Source organism: Capsella rubella, unplaced genomic scaffold (assembly GCF_000375325.1).
Source record: "Capsella rubella cultivar Monte Gargano unplaced genomic scaffold, Caprub1_0 scaffold_5, whole genome shotgun sequence".
In the NCBI taxonomy this organism is placed as follows: domain Eukaryota; kingdom Viridiplantae; phylum Streptophyta; class Magnoliopsida; order Brassicales; family Brassicaceae; genus Capsella; species Capsella rubella.
This window is the reverse complement of record NW_006238919.1, coordinates 6982957-7002485: the sequence shown is the minus strand read 5'-3', so window position 1 is coordinate 7002485 and position 19529 is coordinate 6982957. Positions and strand designations below refer to the sequence as shown.

At 34.8% G+C, this 19529-nt stretch overlaps 6 protein-coding genes across 7 annotated transcripts; 5 read left to right on the top strand and 1 right to left on the bottom strand.

Annotated features, from left to right (window-relative positions):
• Nucleotides 1-611: 611 nt before the first annotated feature.
• LOC17885657 (probable LRR receptor-like serine/threonine-protein kinase MEE39) lies at nucleotides 612-4807 on the top strand. 2 transcript variants are annotated; one of them, XM_006292635.2, is made up of 12 exons: nucleotides 612-699; nucleotides 998-1535; nucleotides 1675-2153; nucleotides 2264-2411; nucleotides 2516-2587; nucleotides 2693-2764; nucleotides 2854-2931; nucleotides 3007-3164; nucleotides 3254-3459; nucleotides 3568-3694; nucleotides 3879-4137; nucleotides 4254-4807. In XM_006292635.2, the coding sequence occupies exons 1-12, from the start codon at nucleotides 612-614 to the stop codon at nucleotides 4672-4674; spliced, it is 2646 nt and encodes an 881-aa protein (XP_006292697.1). In that variant the 3' UTR covers nucleotides 4675-4807. The 2 variants fall into 2 exon arrangements, with proteins under 2 accessions (XP_006292697.1, XP_023638271.1); XM_023782503.1 differs by lacking the exons at nucleotides 612-699; nucleotides 998-1535; nucleotides 1675-2153; ... (3 more) ...; nucleotides 2854-2931; nucleotides 3007-3164 and having other exon boundaries at nucleotides 3363-3459; nucleotides 3887-4137.
• A 367-nt stretch (nucleotides 4808-5174) lies between these two features.
• Nucleotides 5175-5696, top strand: LOC17885923 (histone H4). Its single transcript, XM_006292037.2, has one exon. The coding sequence runs from the start codon at nucleotides 5244-5246 to the stop codon at nucleotides 5553-5555; it is 312 nt and encodes a 103-aa protein (XP_006292099.1). The 5' UTR covers nucleotides 5175-5243; the 3' UTR covers nucleotides 5556-5696.
• A 2006-nt stretch (nucleotides 5697-7702) lies between these two features.
• Nucleotides 7703-8089, top strand: LOC17884954. Its single transcript, XM_006292279.1, has one exon. The coding sequence runs from the start codon at nucleotides 7703-7705 to the stop codon at nucleotides 8087-8089; it is 387 nt and encodes a 128-aa protein (XP_006292341.1).
• Nucleotides 8090-9336: 1247 nt separating this feature from the next.
• Nucleotides 9337-9735, top strand: LOC17886355. The gene has a single exon (XM_006290385.1). It carries the CDS (start codon nucleotides 9337-9339, stop codon nucleotides 9733-9735), a length of 399 nt encoding a protein of 132 aa, XP_006290447.1.
• Nucleotides 9736-9952: 217 nt separating this feature from the next.
• On the bottom strand, nucleotides 9953-13278 carry LOC17887086 (receptor-like protein kinase HERK 1). Its single transcript, XM_023782827.1, has 3 exons — nucleotides 13154-13278; nucleotides 12978-13053; nucleotides 9953-12809 (listed from the first exon to the last, which is right to left on the bottom strand). Exon 3 carries the CDS (start codon nucleotides 12784-12786, stop codon nucleotides 10297-10299), a length of 2490 nt encoding a protein of 829 aa, XP_023638595.1. The 5' UTR covers nucleotides 12787-12809; nucleotides 12978-13053; nucleotides 13154-13278; the 3' UTR covers nucleotides 9953-10296.
• Nucleotides 13279-16356: 3078 nt separating this feature from the next.
• On the top strand, nucleotides 16357-18821 carry LOC17886380 (uncharacterized protein At1g24485). Its single transcript, XM_006290898.2, has 6 exons — nucleotides 16357-16420; nucleotides 16517-17027; nucleotides 17318-17850; nucleotides 18044-18085; nucleotides 18258-18428; nucleotides 18534-18821. Exons 1-6 carry the CDS (start codon nucleotides 16357-16359, stop codon nucleotides 18707-18709), a joined length of 1497 nt encoding a protein of 498 aa, XP_006290960.1. The 3' UTR covers nucleotides 18710-18821.
• Nucleotides 18822-19529: the final 708 nt, after the last annotated feature.

The following is a 19529-nucleotide window of genomic DNA, read 5'->3' as shown; positions in this document are numbered from 1 at the left end:
GACAAAGGATTGAAGGCGACGCACATCCTTAAAATACACAAAGCTTTTGAGTTTTGACATGTTTGTAAATAGTATACATGCAAGTCTATGCCGAAAGTCAACTGTCTTAATGATTCTTCATGCGCGTAATGGTGGTTATATAAAATCCCATAATATTTCTACAAAAAAAATATCTTTGGTTTTTATGCTAGTTGCAATTTTAAAAACCATCAAGACTTAAGAAATAAATTTAATTTGCACCAATCAAAATTCTCTAATCAAGGTTGTGATAAGACCTGGTCGTATACGCATGTACGACATGCATGAAGACTTTTCGAGTGCTTTTACAATATATTAATCTTGCGACAGTGATGTTTCACTAGAAAACATCATTGCTCACTCCTTCACTTGATTTTCTTGAATCAAAAGTTATATCCATAGTCACTCGTTTTCTCATATGGTTGACTTTAGCTTCGTTTAATTGATGTCTATATGTGAAGCTTAATTCATGTGTCTTCACATCTAGTATATATAAGTGAAACGTGAGTACATAAGTGTGCATGCGTTGATCTTTCCGAAATACATGAATATACAAATACATGATTTTATAGCTTCAGATTGTGATCAGAATCATGAAGAGTCTTCGTTGTCTTCTTGTGGCGTTGCTTGGGTTTGAAGTTTCTCTCATCCTTCATCTTACTGAAGCACAAGATCAAGAAGGTATGCATGTCTCATGCCCTGTCTGACCATTAAGCATAAATAAGCGCTTTGTTTTTTAGACCACTAATACTATTAACAAAATTTCTCTATTTTTGTTAGTTATTTTTATTTCCTAGTAACACAACACATGTAGTGGGACATTTTAGACTAATTTTGTCATACAAGTCCCCTCAAAGGAGATGGGACCAAATTCAAACCTGGATTTATGAGATGTTATATACTACTCTTTCCCCTATATACACCCATGCCTATGACTCAACACTTTTTTTCATCATTCATATGATTCATTTCTTAACAGGCTTTATCAGTTTAGATTGTGGCTTGCCTTTGAATGAGCCCCCTTATACAGAATCGGAAACTGGAATACGGTTCTCATCAGACGAGAACTTCATACAAAGTGGAAAGATAGGTAGAATTCCGAAAAATCTTGAACCGGAAAATTTAAAACAGTACGCAACACTACGATACTTTCCCGATGGAATACGAAACTGCTATGATCTAAGGGTGGAAGAAGGGAGGAACTATCTTACTAGAGCAACGTTTTTCTATGGAAATTTCGACGGGCTTAATGTTTTCCCGGGATTCGATATGCATATTGGTCCTAATAAGTGGACAACAATAGATATGCAACTAGTGCCAGATGGTACAGTGAAGGAGATCATTCACATCTCAAGATCAAACTCTTTGCAAATTTGTCTTTTTAAGACAGGGTCAACTACACCAATGATATCAGCTTTGGAACTACGACCTTTGGCCAGTGATACTTACATCGCTAAATCTGGTTCCCTGAAACATTACTTTCGCATGTATCTTAGCAATGCTACGGTTCTTCTTAGGTACGTACTTAACTTTAAATCATATATGTACATGATCATTGCATTTAAATATTAAAGAAGCTTGGGAAGTACTTAAGAGTCTTACTCATTTTACTTTTTGACAAACAATACTAAGAGAAAGATTGTGAGTTTGTGATAGGTACCCAAAAGATGTTTATGATCGTTCATGGGTACCATATACTCAACCCGAGTGGACACAAATCTCAACAACTGCAAATGTGTCCAATAAAAATCACTATGATCCACCTCAAGTTGCGCTTAAGGCCGCGGCAACACCTACAAATCTTGATGCGCCACTGATGATGGTTTGGAGTTTGGAGAACCCTGATGAGCAACTCTACTTTTTCATGCACTTCTCGGAGATCCAAGTCCTAAAGGCCAATGAAACTAGAGAATTCGACTTTGTATTGAATGGGGAAACAATTAACACTGGTGTTATTAGTCCTAAGTTTCTTGAAATAACGACTAGGCTCACAACAAATCCTAGGCAATGCAAAGGAGGTATATGCCGCTTGCAGTTAATAAAAACCCAAAGATCAACACTTCCACCTCTACTTAATGCTTTTGAAGTTTACTCAGTTCTTCAGCTTCCACAATCTCAAACAACTGAAAGTGAAGGTATCAAGCATAGATAGTTCCTTTTTTTTTCTTTGCTTGTTTTATATGAATGATACATGAAATCTAATTCATTAAATATTTTTCTCCAATTTATGCAACTGTTATGCTAGTGGTTGCCATCAAGAATATCAAATCAAAGTATAGACTAAGTAGAATCACTTGGCAAGGCGATCCATGCGTCCCCAAGCAATTCTTGTGGGATGGATTGAATTGTAACATCACAGATGATATATCAACACCACCAAGAATAATTTCTTTGTAAGCTCTATTTATGTAATTCTCACACAAGACTTAATTATAAAACAGATATGTATATCATGTTTCCCATAAAGTCTTAATTAACTTTTAATATGTTTAACCAGAAATTTATCTTCGACTGGCTTGAGTGGCACCATAGTATCTGACTTTCAGAATCTAACTCATCTAGAAAGTTTGTAAGTATATATGATCGTTACTTAAAGATTTTTCTTTTTCTTTTTCTTACAGATTGTTTGATACATATACAAAGCAAATAATGGTTCATTTTTTTCACATCTCAGGGATTTGTCAAATAACACTTTGAATGGAGTTGTGCCTGAGTTTCTAGCCTCTATGAAATCATTGTTGGTCATGTAATAAAGTTTCTCAATTTATTTACTAATTGATTCATCCACAGGAGTTATTTTTGTGTAACATATGAAATATTCTTCTACTTCGACAGAAACTTGAGCGGGAACAATCTTAGTGGTTCAATTCCACAAGCTCTTCGCGATAGAGAAAGGAAAGGACTAAAGTTATAGTAAGAAAGATTATCACATGCTTTTATACCTAATCACTATCTGAGCTTATGAATTCTAACTTTTTTCTTTTGTAGTGTCGTTGGAAACAAGTATCTTTGTCTATCCAATACATGCATAGATAAGCCAAAGAAGAAACTTCCAGTGACGATTGTTGCACCGGTTGCTTCCATTGCTACCATCGTCGTCATTGTGGTGATCCTCCTTTTTGTGTTCAAGAAGAAAATGTCATCAAGTATGGAATGTTTGCAACAACCTCTTTAAAATCAAGAAACAACCATAAATTAATTTTTAGCTATATACTTGCATTTGCTTTACATGCAGGAAATAAGTCTGAGCCATGGATCAAGACAAAGAAGAAAAGGTTTACTTATTCAGAGGTTATGGAAATGACTAACAACTTACAAAGACCTCTTGGTGAAGGAGGATTTGGAATTGTCTATCATGGTGATCTAGATGGCTCAGAGCAAGTAGCTGTCAAACTACTTTCCCAAACATCAGCACAAGGCTATAAAGAGTTTAAGGCAGAGGTACAAAATGTTTTAACTGTCCCCCATATAATTGATAAGCAAAAAGAAGTGTAGTTTATTAAACCAAAGTTTATATGCTTATGTGTGTCTGCTTTACATGGCCACTAGGTTGAACTACTTCTAAGGGTTCACCACATAAATTTGGTAAGCCTTGTTGGATACTGCGATGAACAAGATCACTTTGCTCTCATCTATGAATACATGTCTAATGGAGACTTACACCAGCATTTATCAGGTGAACACAAACATAAATCATAGGAATCTTTTATGGATCATAAAATGAAGATAATTAATTAAATAATGGTGGAATTAGTATTATATACATTTTTTCAACATTGTATTCCGTAAAAATATATGTGATTTCGCATGATGGTTAGTGTAGCTTTAAGATGTTGATGATAAAAAATCATTTGATGTAGGAAAACAGGGTGGCTCTGTTTTAAATTGGGGTACTAGATTGCAAATAGCTATCGAAGCTGCATTAGGATTAGAATACTTGCATACTGGATGCAAACCAGCCATGGTGCATAGAGATGTCAAAAGTACGAATATACTCTTGGATGAACATCTCAAGGCCAAGATTGCGGATTTTGGACTCTCTAGATCGTTTCAAGTTGGAGGGGATCAGTCTCAAGTATCAACAGTTGTTGCTGGTACTTTAGGATACCTTGATCCCGAGTAAGTATATTCATCATCTTACACCATGGTTTTAATTAATATGTTTTCATTTCATGTAAATGTTTCAAGAACTGTAAACTCTATATCAATCTTACTCCATTTTCTTGCTTTTACAGATATTACTTGACAAGTGAGTTATCTGAGAAAAGTGATGTGTATAGCTTCGGGATCTTACTACTAGAGATCATCACAAACCAAAGAGTGATTGATCAAACCCGTGAAAACCCTAACATAGCAGAATGGGTTACATTTGTGATCAAGAAAGGAGACACTAGTCAGATCGTGGATCCAAAACTTCACGGGAACTATGACACTCGCTCTGTCTGGAGAGCTCTCGAAGTAGCAATGTCATGCGCAAATCCTTCTTCAGCCAAACGACCAAACATGTCACAAGTTATAATCAATCTCAAAGAGTGTCTTGCTTCTGAAAATGCAAGGATAAGTAGGAACCAAAACATGGAGTCTAGTCATAGCTCGGTTGATCTAAATGTGACTGTAACCTTTGATAACGACGACGTGAAGCCTAAAGCAAGATAACATATACGAGTTCTTCTGAATACAAACCAAACCTTCGATGTATATATATCACTCTATGTTATAAAGGCTTTATAACCATTGTGAAATAGTTTTCTTTATTTAGAATTAAATACAAAATTACACATTTGTAATCTATATATATATATATATATATATCATATACTGTATGTTAAATGTTACGAGGCAAAAAATTATCATAAGGTTTCGTTAATGAAGTATTAATTAAGAAAAAATGGTGAAATAAACTAAAAAAAAATTGGCGCTATGTTCACCAATATGTGGCGCTTAATTGAAAAATTCATAAATTTTCACTAACAAGCATCACGCGGATCGATACTTATAACCGTCGATAAAGAAAAATCAACGGTTAAGATGTAAAATAACTTTTCACCCGAATCGACATCTACAACCGTTGGATCATAAAAAACATCTAACGGCTTAAATTAAGTGGATCCGTCTTCTATATATAAACTCACCTCTCCTCTTTACCAAATTACTCGATTCATCTCAAATCTCAACACTGTTAAATCTTCAATCCATTTTTATTTCCCGAGAAACTTTCCGAGAAAATGTCAGGCCGTGGAAAGGGAGGCAAAGGGTTGGGCAAAGGAGGAGCGAAGCGTCACAGGAAGGTTCTGAGAGACAACATCCAAGGAATCACTAAGCCGGCGATTCGTAGATTGGCTCGTAGAGGTGGCGTCAAGCGTATCAGTGGTCTGATCTACGAAGAGACACGTGGCGTCCTCAAGATCTTTTTGGAGAACGTTATCCGTGACGCCGTTACTTACACCGAGCACGCAAGGAGGAAGACGGTGACCGCCATGGATGTGGTTTATGCTCTCAAGAGACAAGGAAGGACTCTTTACGGATTCGGCGGTTAAGGATTTTAGCGTTTGCTTTTGTATTTTCTAGGAACGCGTTTTAGCTATAATGTCATTTGGAATTTTCAGAATCGATTTGCGTTTGCGTTTAGCGTTGTAATGTTGTTTGGGATAAATATATGCGTTTGCGTTTTACCTCTATTTAGCTCTCGCTTCTTCTATTCAGAGAAAACGACACGAAGTTTGTATAAACACACGAATTAAATTGGTTATCAAAACGACACGCATTTAGCTTACAAGGAAAGAAATTGAGTGATGATTATTAAACTTGAAACGGCACGCATTTTTCGCTATTTATACGATTCTTGAAAGCGAGAAAAAGTAATGGTCCTATTTCAGGCCCACTAAATGATATTTCACCACGACTGTTGCGGCCCACTAGTATAATAACGATTTACCTTTATAGACTAGTTGATCATAAATCGATAATAACGATTTACCGTTGATTATAAATCGATAATAACGGCTTAATGTTATTGACATAGATGGTTAAAAATCTAAAATCTAGTCTATCTATCTTAACATTTTTGAAGTACATTTTGTACTAAAATCTATTTTGGGTTATAACCTTTTATTTTGTAATATTTGCATAATCAAACCCTTGCCATTTGAATAAATAACAAAACTTAAAGTAAATTTTGTAATTAAATCACAAGCAAATCTCAAAATTGGAAACAAATATTTATTACATCAAAAAAAATTCCTAAAATATCTCTCTAATAACTTGAATCTCTCTCCAATATATTTATATAATCTTATTTATTTTCCATGTATATTATTACATAAAAATATTTATAATAAAAACACAAATTTTTTTCCACACATTTTGCAATTTAAAGTTTTGAAAACGGACGTATATAACTCAATTAATAAAGGAAAAATGTTCATATAAGAGTTCAAAACCATTATAAATATGACTAATATGTTTCCAACTACAAATGAGCATGAAATTTGGTTTCTTAGGCATCCAAATTAAAAAAATTATTCTGTTTAATCATGTTATATATTTAAGAAAAATATATTTTTAAAAAGTTTCAAAATATTATAAATTTTAATTTCTTGGAAAGGTTTAAAATATTACAGAAACTCTTACTAATGCAATAATGTTATAACATTTGATTTAAAGTATTATTAATATTTTAACTCTAAATATTTTAAAATATAATAATATTGTACATAAATATGATTGGACGGATTTGAGTTTACATAAATATGATTATATTTTTCTTACGGGTTGTCTATACTAAAATATTGTTACGGGTTAAGTTAAAATATAATTTGTTTTACGACAAAATTATTCTGCGGTGTACCGCGGGTTAACCACATATATCTATGAATCTACTTATAATACAGATTCATAAAATTATGTAAAATCAAATGAAATAAACACGTATAAAACAATACTATATAAACCAAGTACGAAAATGACCAATCAAACAAATATATTAAATTATGGACCCGTGGTGTACCACGGGGTAAATTCTAATACAACTATGTTTTCAAATCAGCGTAATTATATATAGACCGAATGTGACATTAAAGTATTGTGATGATGCATGCTAGTCCAATTCTGACGAACTAACATAATTAAGCGTCATAAATTGTCTTATATATATGATCCGTTTTAGTCCGACATCATCACTGATGCTCCTTTTAATTAGTACAAATCAGTATCATTGTGTAAATATATTTTGGATTTACTGATAATATTATATCATAAGTATGTCATTAAGGTTTGACAGAGCATGTCCTGTAATCTGATTGTGTAATAAAAAGAATGTCTCTTATTGTGAGTATGTGAAAACTGCAACAGACAAAGATATAGTAAGGTTGTCTGTGTACTTTGTATTCAACAAAGACATAAATTTGTTGTCAAAATCTTTCTTTCCATTTCTATTTTTGGCGTTAGTCAAAAATGAATCAAAACCTTTCCTTTTACTATACCAAAAATTCTGAATACACTTAATAATTATCAAAAAAATTATGGAAGTGAGTCTTATTGACTCTAAACTTTTACAGTCAACTTTATTCGTTGTCAGGATATTATTTCCAAAAAATCTCTTCTTATAATAATTATTATATATATATATATCCATAAAATCCAAAACATTGCATCAAAGAGAAGAAGAACTAGAGAGATTTCGACCATGGCTTCTAAATGCATAAGTGAATGTTTAAACATCGAAGACAATGCCATTTGGGTCCGGCCGGGTACAACTTTCGCCAAAATTCACAAGTGGCCAGCGGCAGAGGCGGAGTTCATACAATCAATCAGCCACGGGGGAAGCCAGCGTCGTACCACAGCGGTGGAAAGCATATCTTGTAGGCAAGTGTACCTTAGGAGCTATACGTTTTCAAGAAAAGAGGAACAACATGAAGACGGTGATAATCTTCGAAGATGTTTTGGAGGAGGAGGAGGAGGGTGGAAGAAGGTCGCGAAGAAATGTACGAGGAGGAGTAAGATCAGGTCGCGTAGGTCGTTTGTGGTCAGATTCTTAAGGAAATATTTGCTTTGTAGTTCCCCTAATAAATAAGATTAATGTTGATGAGTGAAGTGATTTTATCAATCAACAGAAGAATAAAATGCCTATAAGTTTATATCAATATATCATTGTGATGGGTTTCAATATATATGTAACTTTTTGAAATTTAAGTTAAGAAAATTACGGTTTCTGTAATACAAGCGTTAACATAGAATGGAACCCTAAGAGATCACACCAGAAAGAGTCAATATTCAATATCAAACAGTGGATTAAAATTAAGATACGTGGAATCGATATACGTATGTAGTGTCATAAGGTATTACCTAAAGAAGTTGAGTATTTAGAGAATTATAAAATGTTTTTGAATGCATTCAAGAAATTTAATGCTCGTTTGAAGAACTTGATAGATACAAAATTATCATTCTTAACTTAATTATAAGGCTTTATTGGATTTTCTCTCTTTAATCTTGTCTCTCATTTTCACATCATATCGTAGTTTGGTCATATGGTTCTACTTCTACAGTATTTAGACATAAATTGTCGCTTTGTTTATGTTTTCGTATTCGAATAAAGTGTGAGGTACTGAGTTTTTCTATCTTAAGAGAATTAGCAAAATTAAGAGCTACGTTACTTTTATATAGTCTAACATTATTATAGTAGAATTTGATTATGGATGGTTGGATGTGAACATCTTCGATATGTACTAGCAAATAATCTCCTCGAAATAGGATTCTTTGTTAGGCTTGATATGTTTTCTTTGTGTCGTTTTTTAGGTTATGTTACTTTTATTTATAAGCATTTTAGCATCCATCATTTGTTTTTTGTATACGTCTTTAGCTTTAGAGGAATCTTGTCATCCGCTGGCTTAATTTTGTTTTCCACTAAGTATCTCATCACCATGATATTATTAATAAAAATCTAGATGAGAAAAAAAAAAAAAAAAAAAACCTTAGCAAGTCTTATAGAAACATGATAATCATTTGATTTAAGTGTACTTGTATTTGGGCATAAAGAGAGCGAAGGATATGGGGAGATATCTTAGGGATGTTAGAGACCTTCTCCTTTGTGGGTAATGCTAACACTGTTGACAAGTATACAAAATATGGCGTATCAAGTTGAGAAAACTTCTCAATTTTTTTCTCTGACTTGGTAACTTACATCGCGAAATAAAAGTAACATTTTTTGACAAGGATAAGGGTTCACGAATTTATATATAAGCTATACACCCAACGTTCACAACAAATTTAGGAGTTTACACTAAAAGTTAGAAATACCCTCCAAAAAAAAAGCAACCAAATATGGCCTCCAAATGCATAGATGATTGTGTAGTCATCACAAGCCACAGCAATGGCGTCCGGCCGCTTGTGACTTACGGTAATGTTTACAAGTGGCCAATGGCGGAGGCGGAGTTTGTACGATCAATCACCCATTGCGGTAGCCAGCGTCGCACCAAGGTTGTTGACAGCATATCTTGTAGGCAAATGTACCTTAGAAGCTACACTTTTACCACAAAAGAAAACGAAGATGACGGTGGTGGTGAAGCCGTTGACCGGAGTTGTTTTGGAGGAGGAAGCCGTATAAAGGCGACGAAGAAAGCTATGAAGAAGAACAAAACGTCTAGGTCGTTTGTTTTCAGACTAGTATGGAAATGTTTGTCTTGTGCGTCCACAAGTAAGGTTACTAATTTTGATCATTGATGCAAAAAATTAGCCATTAAAGATGAGAATAACATAGTAAAATAACTTCTTTGGAAATTTACTATTGATGATTGTTTTAAACTCCAAACCAAACTGAATTGGACACAACGTTGTTCAAGACTTGGTCGTGGTGAATGAAACAAACAAACCAACGGAACCGGGCCTGTATTGTTCCAAGACAAAATGTGAAATAAACAGGTTTCTGAAACCAAACAAAGAACAGGACAGAACTAGATTTTGACTTCTAAACTTACAGTACAGTTGAATGAAACAACAAGAGTGTGTTATACATCCATAGAATAAAAAGAACAAACAAATATTAGACAACTTCAAATGAACATCAATAAAATACAAACTCAGGATAAGGGAGTGACTGAGTGAGGAAGAAAAATGAAAAAAACAGAGGAAACGTTTCAAAAGTATTTGTATCATAACTGATGAAGATCTGCAGAAGAAACAGGTTGAGCAGAGACAAAAGATCCTATCTGAAAAAACCTGATGCATTTCCTGGTTACATGCTTCTGCTTCTGTAAGAATCACACTACATTGCCAAATCTCTCACTATCTTCCCTCGGATTTCACCAGTTGAGAGAATACTTTACTCATTGAAACCCCAGAGAGATCGTCAATGCTCGATTCCTCGAATCGCCCCGCTGTGCCAGGAACGTTAACACTTGTGTCTCCCTGACTGAAGTTGTTGATCTGTGGAGGTAATTCACCAATCATATTCGTGCTGTTATCTTCTGGTTCGCCATCAATGACTGCTTCTTGAAGCTGCAGAGCGTATTCAAGATTCCACAACACATCTCCCATAGATGGTCTATCGACTCCATAATCCGCCAAACATTTCTCGCCTGTTTCTGCAAATTTCCTTAACGAATCTGGTCTGATATTACCGCGAAGAGACTGATCAATGATTTGATCTAGTTGCCCTTTCTTCTGCCACTTCATTGCCCATTCAGCAAGATTCACCATCTCTCTTGGAAGTGTTGGGTCTATAACAGGTCTAGCACAAAGAACCTCGAAGAGAACAACCCCGAAGGAGTAAACATCGGATTTGTCAGTGAGCTGTTGCCTTCTGAAGTACTCAGGGTCAAGATACCCGAAACTTCCTTTCACAGCAGTACTTACATGAGTCTGATCAAGCTCGGGTCCAGTCTTGGACAGTCCAAAGTCTGCAACTTTAGCCATGAAGTTCTCATCGAGCAATATGTTTGCAGATTTCACGTCTCTGTGAATGACCGGTTTAGAGTCACCCGTGTGGAGGTAATGCAATCCTCTAGCCGCGCCAATGCAGATCTCAAGCCGTTGTTTCCACGTTAAGCTAGGATTACCTGAGCCATAAAGATGACCCTTTACAGTTCCATTCTCCATATACTCGTATATCAGTATCATTTCATTGTTCTCGTCACAATAACCGATCAGAGAAACCAAATGGCGATGACGAAACTGCGATAACATCTCGATTTCTGTCCTGAATTCCGCAAGCCCTTGCTGAGATTTCGGGTTTCCTCTTTTCACAGCTACCTTCGTGCCATCATTAAGCTCTCCTTTGTAGACTTTACCAAAACCACCCACCCCGATGTTGCGGCTCTCATCAAAGTTATTTGTTGCGTCTTTAACCGCAGCAAAGGGAATACGGTAATTGGCATTGGTAGTTATACTTGTAAGAGTAGTTCCGTTGGAGTATTTGCTTCCCATTGTAGCCGAAATTCCGTTTACTGAAAACGGCATCCAAGTCTTTGAATGACCATCTTGGCCACGTTTCCGCTTCTTATACAACACAAAGCAACATCCCATGAAGACTAACGCGAGCAACGAACCAATGGTTGAACCTACAATCATCCCAACATTACTCTGCTTAGTGCTTGAACTACTACCGGGTACAGCTGGTCCGGTACTTAGCTGACCTTTAGAGTTATTCATCTTCATGATCTCCAGTCCGTTCACAATAGCGTTTGGATAATCTGTGTGAATAGCTGACGGACCAATGCTCACACGGACTTTATTAGTACCCTTCGGCGACTGCGTAACAAAATCCATGAAGTATGCTCCAGCCAGTGTGTTATCCACAAAAATGCTGGGATCAATATCTGTAGCAGCAGTCATTGAGTCAACATACAGATTGAAATATAGCTGGTTTAGAGACACACTAAGGATATCGCAGAAGTGGAAGCGGAAATAGTACTGAAAACCCGGCTCAACATCGAACTCCCATGTGACATTGAAAATGCTACTCGGGTTATCCGCGGAATTCATCGAAGTGCAACTACCATAGACAATTCTTGGTGCAGAATCCTCTGTAGCGTAACCTTTAACAAAGTTAACAGTTGCAACCTTAGACACAGTCTTAGCTAAGTTCTTCTCAAGCAGAAAACTCGAGTCAGGCACCCAAGTCCTCGTAAGAGTATCGTTGTTAGCCGATACAAGCGGACCGCCCATGTTCACTCTATGAATAGTTTCAAGAGCTAGCAAAGATATATCCGAACTCTGCGCAGGGCTGCCTATAAACTTAGGCGTACCAGTGATCAATGTATCCGGAACAGAGATAACCTCAATAGCATTCACAAACGCAAATGAACCACTAGAGGGAGTAAACGTGAGCACTAAATCACCCTTATCCACATTCAAAGAGTACTCTTTTACAAGTTTACTACTCTTAACACTAAAATCACTCAAAAGCGCATGACTTTGAGACGAAACTGCGAATTTAGCTGAACCCATTTTGAATTCTTGGTAATCAAAAGGATTGAAATGAAGACGAACCCAATGACGACCAGGAGAAACAGAGAATTTGTAGCTAGAGACTCCGGTGAAGACTCTTGCCGTCTGGTAAATGTCTGAGCCTTCCCCAGCGAGGATCTCTTTGGGAGATGTAAGCAAGTTCGAAGAGAGCTTATCAGACATGAAGACTCGAGTCATTAAGGATCCATTGCTTGGTGAGCCACAGTTGATTAAGTAATTATCTTGAGGATTGAATCCATGGCAGATGCAAATCAAGATCGAAATCGTTGAAATCAAGATGAAAGTTTCAAACTTTTCAATACCCATCTTGACCCAATATAGAAAAAAACCTGAAAATGGAACAGATCGAGAAGAAAGATTCAATCAGCTAAGAAATTAGGGTTTTTGTCAGTATGAACTTTGAAAGAAGTAAAGATGGAAACTTTCTAAGATCAAGAAAAGACCAAACTTCATAAAAAGTGATAAAATTTAAGCAGAGGAACAATAAAAGTTTTTACCTTTAAGACAAGAAATCTAGTAGAAGTAACGTTCCCATGAAAGGACTGATCAAGGTATAATGAATAGATCAAGAAACTGAAAAGAAAGTTTCAGATTTTGAGTGTTGGGTTTGGGGATTTGAATAAAATATAGCAAAAACTGTACTCAATAAAAGAGAAAAGGTTCCAGCAAAGACCAGACTGGTTACAGAGTGGTTTGATTCTTTGTGTACTCTGCAAAAATATGAACTTCAAGACTATAGTTTTGGTTCTATGAGAACAGAGAGAAGGAGAAAGAAAGAGAGAAGATGATGAGAAATAAAATTAAATCGAAAATTTTTCTGGTTGTATATTTTTTTGTTTTCTTGACTTTTTTTTTGGTTTTAATGGCTAAGAGAAATAAGGAATTTCTAGAAAATGATTAGGAAACGTAAAAAATATTCGTCGCATTTAATATGTCAAACGCATAAAGCTGTTTTTTATATGTCGTGGAAACTGGAAAATAGTAAAATCCAAATATATTTTGTTAAAAATTGTTAGATATTTTATTTTCAGGTGCTTGCCTATGGTGGTGGTTTGCATTTTTTAATTTTATTTTTTGTGAATTTTGAAGATATTTTTTTCAAACTTCCGACAATATCGATGAAGAGAGCACTTAAATCCATGAAAACTCTTTGGGTTGTGTTCACTTTTGAACAGTGAATTAAATTCTTGTCCATCTACATTTTTATAACATTTAGTTAAAAAAATCGGCCGATTAACGCCTAAATATTATTAAAATATATAACATATGATAAACTTACTAATTATGTCTTCAAATCTTATAAATTCTGGTATTTTACTATAGACATTATCAAGGAGTTCTATATGTCAAAAGTTTTCCAAAAAGAGAGATAAGATTAATTCTGACTTTTTGTATTTATGCATATCTTATTTTGGGGTTGCAAGATTTTAAGAGAATGACAACATTTTAGTTTAACCACTCCATTATATAAAACCATATGGGACATGACACATGTTAGGATTTATTAATTGGGAGATAATAAGATCCCACTAATGCACCTTGTGACATTATTCTTAAATAGAATTATTAGCCAACAAGACACCGCAACCAAATATGTATTAATAATGTATATTTATTTGTTTTAGTAGGCTGGCAAAAATTGATAGATGGAATAGTGAAGTTTTGGAAAAATATTTAAGTAAACCAAGATTGGTGGAAGCCCATAGCATAGTGTTGTTAGAACCACGTCTATGTTAAATGGTTTTTATCTTAGTCTTCCTCACATCTAACTCTGAAAAGTTAAAAACCAAAGGCTCTTCTACTTTATTGCTTTGTAAGTTTATAGGTTTGGTTTTTTTATTTTTGTCGGCAGCTTTGACTGTTGTTTTCTCCTTTTTTAACTCAACATAGAGTAAAGGTGTTATACATGCACAGCTTCCCATTGATCGGTTTCAATAGTCTTTGACCAATTATGGTATACAATTATCTATCTTAAGGATCAAAATACTCAAAACCATAGGTTTGGTGGACTACTTGATTTGCTATACCCTGTTACAAAGCTCGTGACTGAAATAATAAGAAAAGATTATTGAAATGAATTAAGAGACGAAAATGACATTTTGCTTCTGTTTGAGAAAAGACTTCACATACTTTCAAATTTTGGTTAAGTGGCATTTGATGGAACATGATGAAGTATATATCATAATGATGGTGCAAGTCATAGGCAAAAATTATGAAAAGTAACTGAGACTATGTGTGGTTGAGATTGATCAATGGGATGGGAAGTCGTAAACTCCATCAATTGTGGCATGAACCATGAATACCGACGACGATTTTGTGGGATCAGTTGAAACCTTTTTATTTATTTATGGACCACATTATGTAACGCCATTTCGTTTATTTAATTGACCTTTATGACCACTAAACTAGACTAACTACAGTTATCTTATCTCTTACTATTGTATTATATACATCCTAATACATATTTGTCTTTTTTGAGAGAATTTTTTAGTTAGGTTACACAAATATACCGGAAAAAGGACAATACGTGAGGAAATGTCTCGACCGACCTCTATGTCTAGGATCGAAATAACATGTGGTTTGTTCTTTCAGTCAGTGGACAACTTAAGAAGGAAAGACAAAACTGAAAACATTCTTAAGAAGGAACAACCTAATATAACTAATTTGGTCGAATTTATAAACACAATTGATAGAGATTATACGAAGGCTTGCACGCACGAATAGGGAGTAAAACTCTTTATTTCTTAGTCGACGTTCGAAACCCTACACCAGCTTCAACATATGATCAACGACTAATGTTGTTATGCGAGGGCAAGCAAGTCGGCTGAACACATGAAATTCCAACCACACATCTTTGAATATTCATGAATCATGATTCATGATTAGATTGATACTTGTACAGATTTGTAATACGTACGTATCAATACCATTTGAAAATATAGGATGAATCTGGAGTTAAAAACAAAACGAACAAAAATATTTGGATGAACGTGAGCTGTTTACTTTCAAAGTTTATATAATTGGGCCCATATGAGCCCATAACAATACAAAAATCTTTCCACACGGAGTCAAACCCAAAATGTTGGACCAATTTCACTCAATCATATCAGTTGGACCAAACTCAAGTGTGAATTATTTCCGGAAATGTATGTCTTTAATAGTAAAATATGATAGAATAGCAAAACGGTATAATTAAATACAATTTGTAGTATGATAATAAAATATGTAATACTAATAATAATTTTAATAAACTTATTTCTTCTTTTTTTCAATAGTTATAACCTGATTTTTTTTTTATATAAAACTTAAAAAACATCATTGATGCTATTGAAAAAAAAAATGAAAAAAGAAACATAAAAAATTATATTTGGTAGTAATTAAAAATGGTTATTACATAAAAATGAAGATATATACACCAAATACATGAGTTGACTTTGATTTTTTTTGGTAAACCATATATGAGTTGACTATATATATACAATAAGTTCAAACGTTAAATAACAAAATCCTCTGACCAATAGATACATCCAAATCAAATACGGATAATATATATCAGTGTTCAAAATGAATTTCAACTGAAAGCGACTAAACTGAATTTTAATTATTTATATACAACCCGTAAATCAATAATTGTAAAGCTCGTCAGCCTTAGAATGACCATCTTCGTTTCCTGACCTCATAATCATATCGTCATTAAAACCACAATTTCAGAAACCATCATAGTCCATATAATCGTAGTCAACTACAAATTAACACACTGTTCATATAAACGCGTTTAATAATATGACAAATACGTCAAGTCAACCATATAACTATGCAAATTATATAAATCTTATATATAGATACATTCGTGTATTACGCAAAGTATTTGATATCATGGCTACGCTTCTTCTTATCACTCTCCTCTCTCTTACCACTATAACATTATCTCTTGCTGAGAGTACGTAACATTTAACATATACAAATACTAATCTCTCCATGCATTGGTCTCTCTAATCGTGTTTTCTTTTTCTTATTTCTGTATACGTATCATTAGATATAAGCATTGACTGTGGAGCTTTAAGTTCTTACGTGGACTCCGACAAGGTAACATGGCTCGGAGACAAAGGCTTCGTCACGACCGGTGAGTCTTTTCAGATTCCGGGTAACCTTACAGAACCTGTCAACAACCTCAGATACTTCTCTTCCGGTCAAACCAACTGCTACAGAAACATCCCGGCGACAAAAGGAGGGAAAACTCTCGTGAGAACGCTGTTTTACTACGGGAACTACGACAAGAAGTCCTCACCACCGTCTTTCAACGTTGTTTACGATGGGAAACACCTTGACAGTGTTGTTACTGATTCACTGTTTATCTCAGAGGTGATCTTTGCTCCGGCGAGTGACAATATCAGCGTTTGTTTAGTCCGTACGTCGCCTTCAGATGATCCTTTCATATCTTCCATTGAAGTTCATAACTTGGACGATGGGATGTATGAAGATCTTGGTCCTGACGAAGGCCTCGTTCTTCGACAAAGATTTGCTTATGGTGCCAAAGAGCTTATAGGGTAATCCAATTAACACTAACTAATTCATATAACGTTTAATCTGTTTATTGACATTTTTAAAAACGAAACTTTGTTAGTTTTATAGCTTAAAGTGGAACTACGTTTTATTTTGTGAATATTTTGGAGGATTTTCTGAATTCAGCTCACGTTTAATTAATGTACATTTAAACATAGTAAATGAGTTTTTATTAATTAAAAATCATTCACATTATCATTTATTTATAAGCTTTTTTTGGTTGATTAAGTTTTTTTCTTATTCTTTTTGGTGGTTTCTTGAAAATATATTATAGCTACCCTTTAGACCCGTACGGTAGGCTATGGTTCCAGTCAAGTTCCAACAACGACCCAACAATCAGTGAATTAACGACCTCAGCCCCATCTATCGACATTTCTGGCGCGTCCAACAAGCCGCCCGAGATTGTAATGTCAACGGCTTTGTCAGCAGACACCTTAATTCTATCAGACAAGACCCTACCCGTAGCTGGCATACCGGTTTACTTAGCTCTATACTTCTCGGAGCCTCAGAGTCTAGCTCTGACTCAAACACGGTCGTTCAACATTCTTTTAGATAAAGAGGAAGTGGGTTCTGGTCCTATTGTTCCGGTGTTTGGGAAAGTTACTCAAGTTGTCGTAAAAGATGTGGTGGCCTCGTCAGTGTCCCAAGTGATCCTTCAGTCTACCGATGACTCTACTTTGCCTCCTATTATCAATGCTCTTGAGCTATATTCGATAAGTTACGGCAAAGACGGTGGCGATAATGATGGAGGAGAAAACGGCAGTGGTGGTGGAGGACAAAGCAGTGGTAGCAATGATAATTCAGAAGGTAAACTTATAGATGAACTCATAAAACATAAGTAATCATTATTTTGTGATATATTTTAGTATTTAACTAATGAAGCCTACCAGATTAATTATCTAAGTTTGGAAACAAGAAAAACTAAACTTTGAACATCAACATCTTGAAATGAAAATTTATTATTAAATACTACAGTTTTGTTATTTGATTATAATTACAGATTCTGGAGGAACGGAAACAGGAACAAAAAATGCAGTGGGAGGTTTGTACTCTATCGGTTGTATCTATTTTGATTTTTATGGTTCTAATCAAAATTGTATTTCAATAATTAAAGATTATACCTAGATGATTTATTAACACTATCACTGTTAATAAATCATATATATAGTACATTAATAAACCATTTTGACTCCTTTTGCATGACGACGTTTTAGGTGGGGCAAACAAAGTTAGAATGAAGAAGAAAAACAATTTACCACTCATTCTTGGCCTTACGTTTCCCTCAGTGTTTGTATCTCTAACGTCAACGTTTGCGGCTATATTCTTAAAAAGACGACGTGCACAGGCTAAGGCACAGTCCAACACGCTACCAACCACGTCCACAGGTACATACTAATAATCTTGGTTTAAAACATTTATACATATCTCTATTGGTTTTGAAGTTTTTGATCATTAAGTACATTTTATTGGGATTGTCTTATATTTCTAAGGGCCTGGAAAAGTGACGGGGGTATCACCTTTAGTTGGACAGCAATTAGCGAGCGATGCGATTAGCCACCAAGAGCATGATGATGAGCCAGATGTGTATGATATTGAGGAGTTGATTGGCGTAAACGATTCATATGTCGTTCATCAGGATGACCATCATCAACATGGACCAGTTTAGTCGTTGACGACCTAATTAAGAAGATAATTTTAAAATTTTAAATTATTTATCAATGCCAAATTGTCGCGTGAATCTCTCTATCCCAAAGAAAGAAAGAAAACTATTGTCAAAACATTTTTATTTTTTTTTGTCAATTTTAAATAATGAATCTGAAATTTTCCGTTTCCTTCTTCTCAATATATCTTTCGATCGTCATAACAAGTACATGTATCTTTGTTATTAAAATCAATAATTTATAACCTGGGTTAACAATTAAATACATCAATAATAACTGAAATGATTTTAAATCGACGTACAATTATATATCAATAAAATCTATAAAATATATCAAGAATATTTTCAAATCATTTTTGCGAACTGGCATAATGGAGATTCGATGTACTATGATCGCCTTGTATTGGAATGGAGTTGAGATTCAGGGGTCGGTCGAGTGGTCTGATTGCCTACTTTCCAAAGCCTCTAGTGTCGTCTACAGCACTAAGCATTTGTTCCTTAAAAAAAGCTTAAAGACTTAATTTAAGCTACGAGCTTATGTTTTGTGGTTGGTTTAGTATTATATATAATGCAATTAATATAAACATTATCTTAAGCATAGCATTAAGCACCTCATTTGGAGGTGCTCTAATCTGCCTTTGTGTTGTTAACAGGACTCTAGAAATTTGCATGGTTCGTTTCGACTTTGTTTTCTCCATAATGGATATTGGATTATCCCATTTTATTCTTGTTTCTGAGTGTTCGTAGGCATGTTTTCTCGAGCCTGCCCAAGCTTCATATCCATTATGCATTTGGGTTAGATTGATAAGAATGGGCTTCATGATTT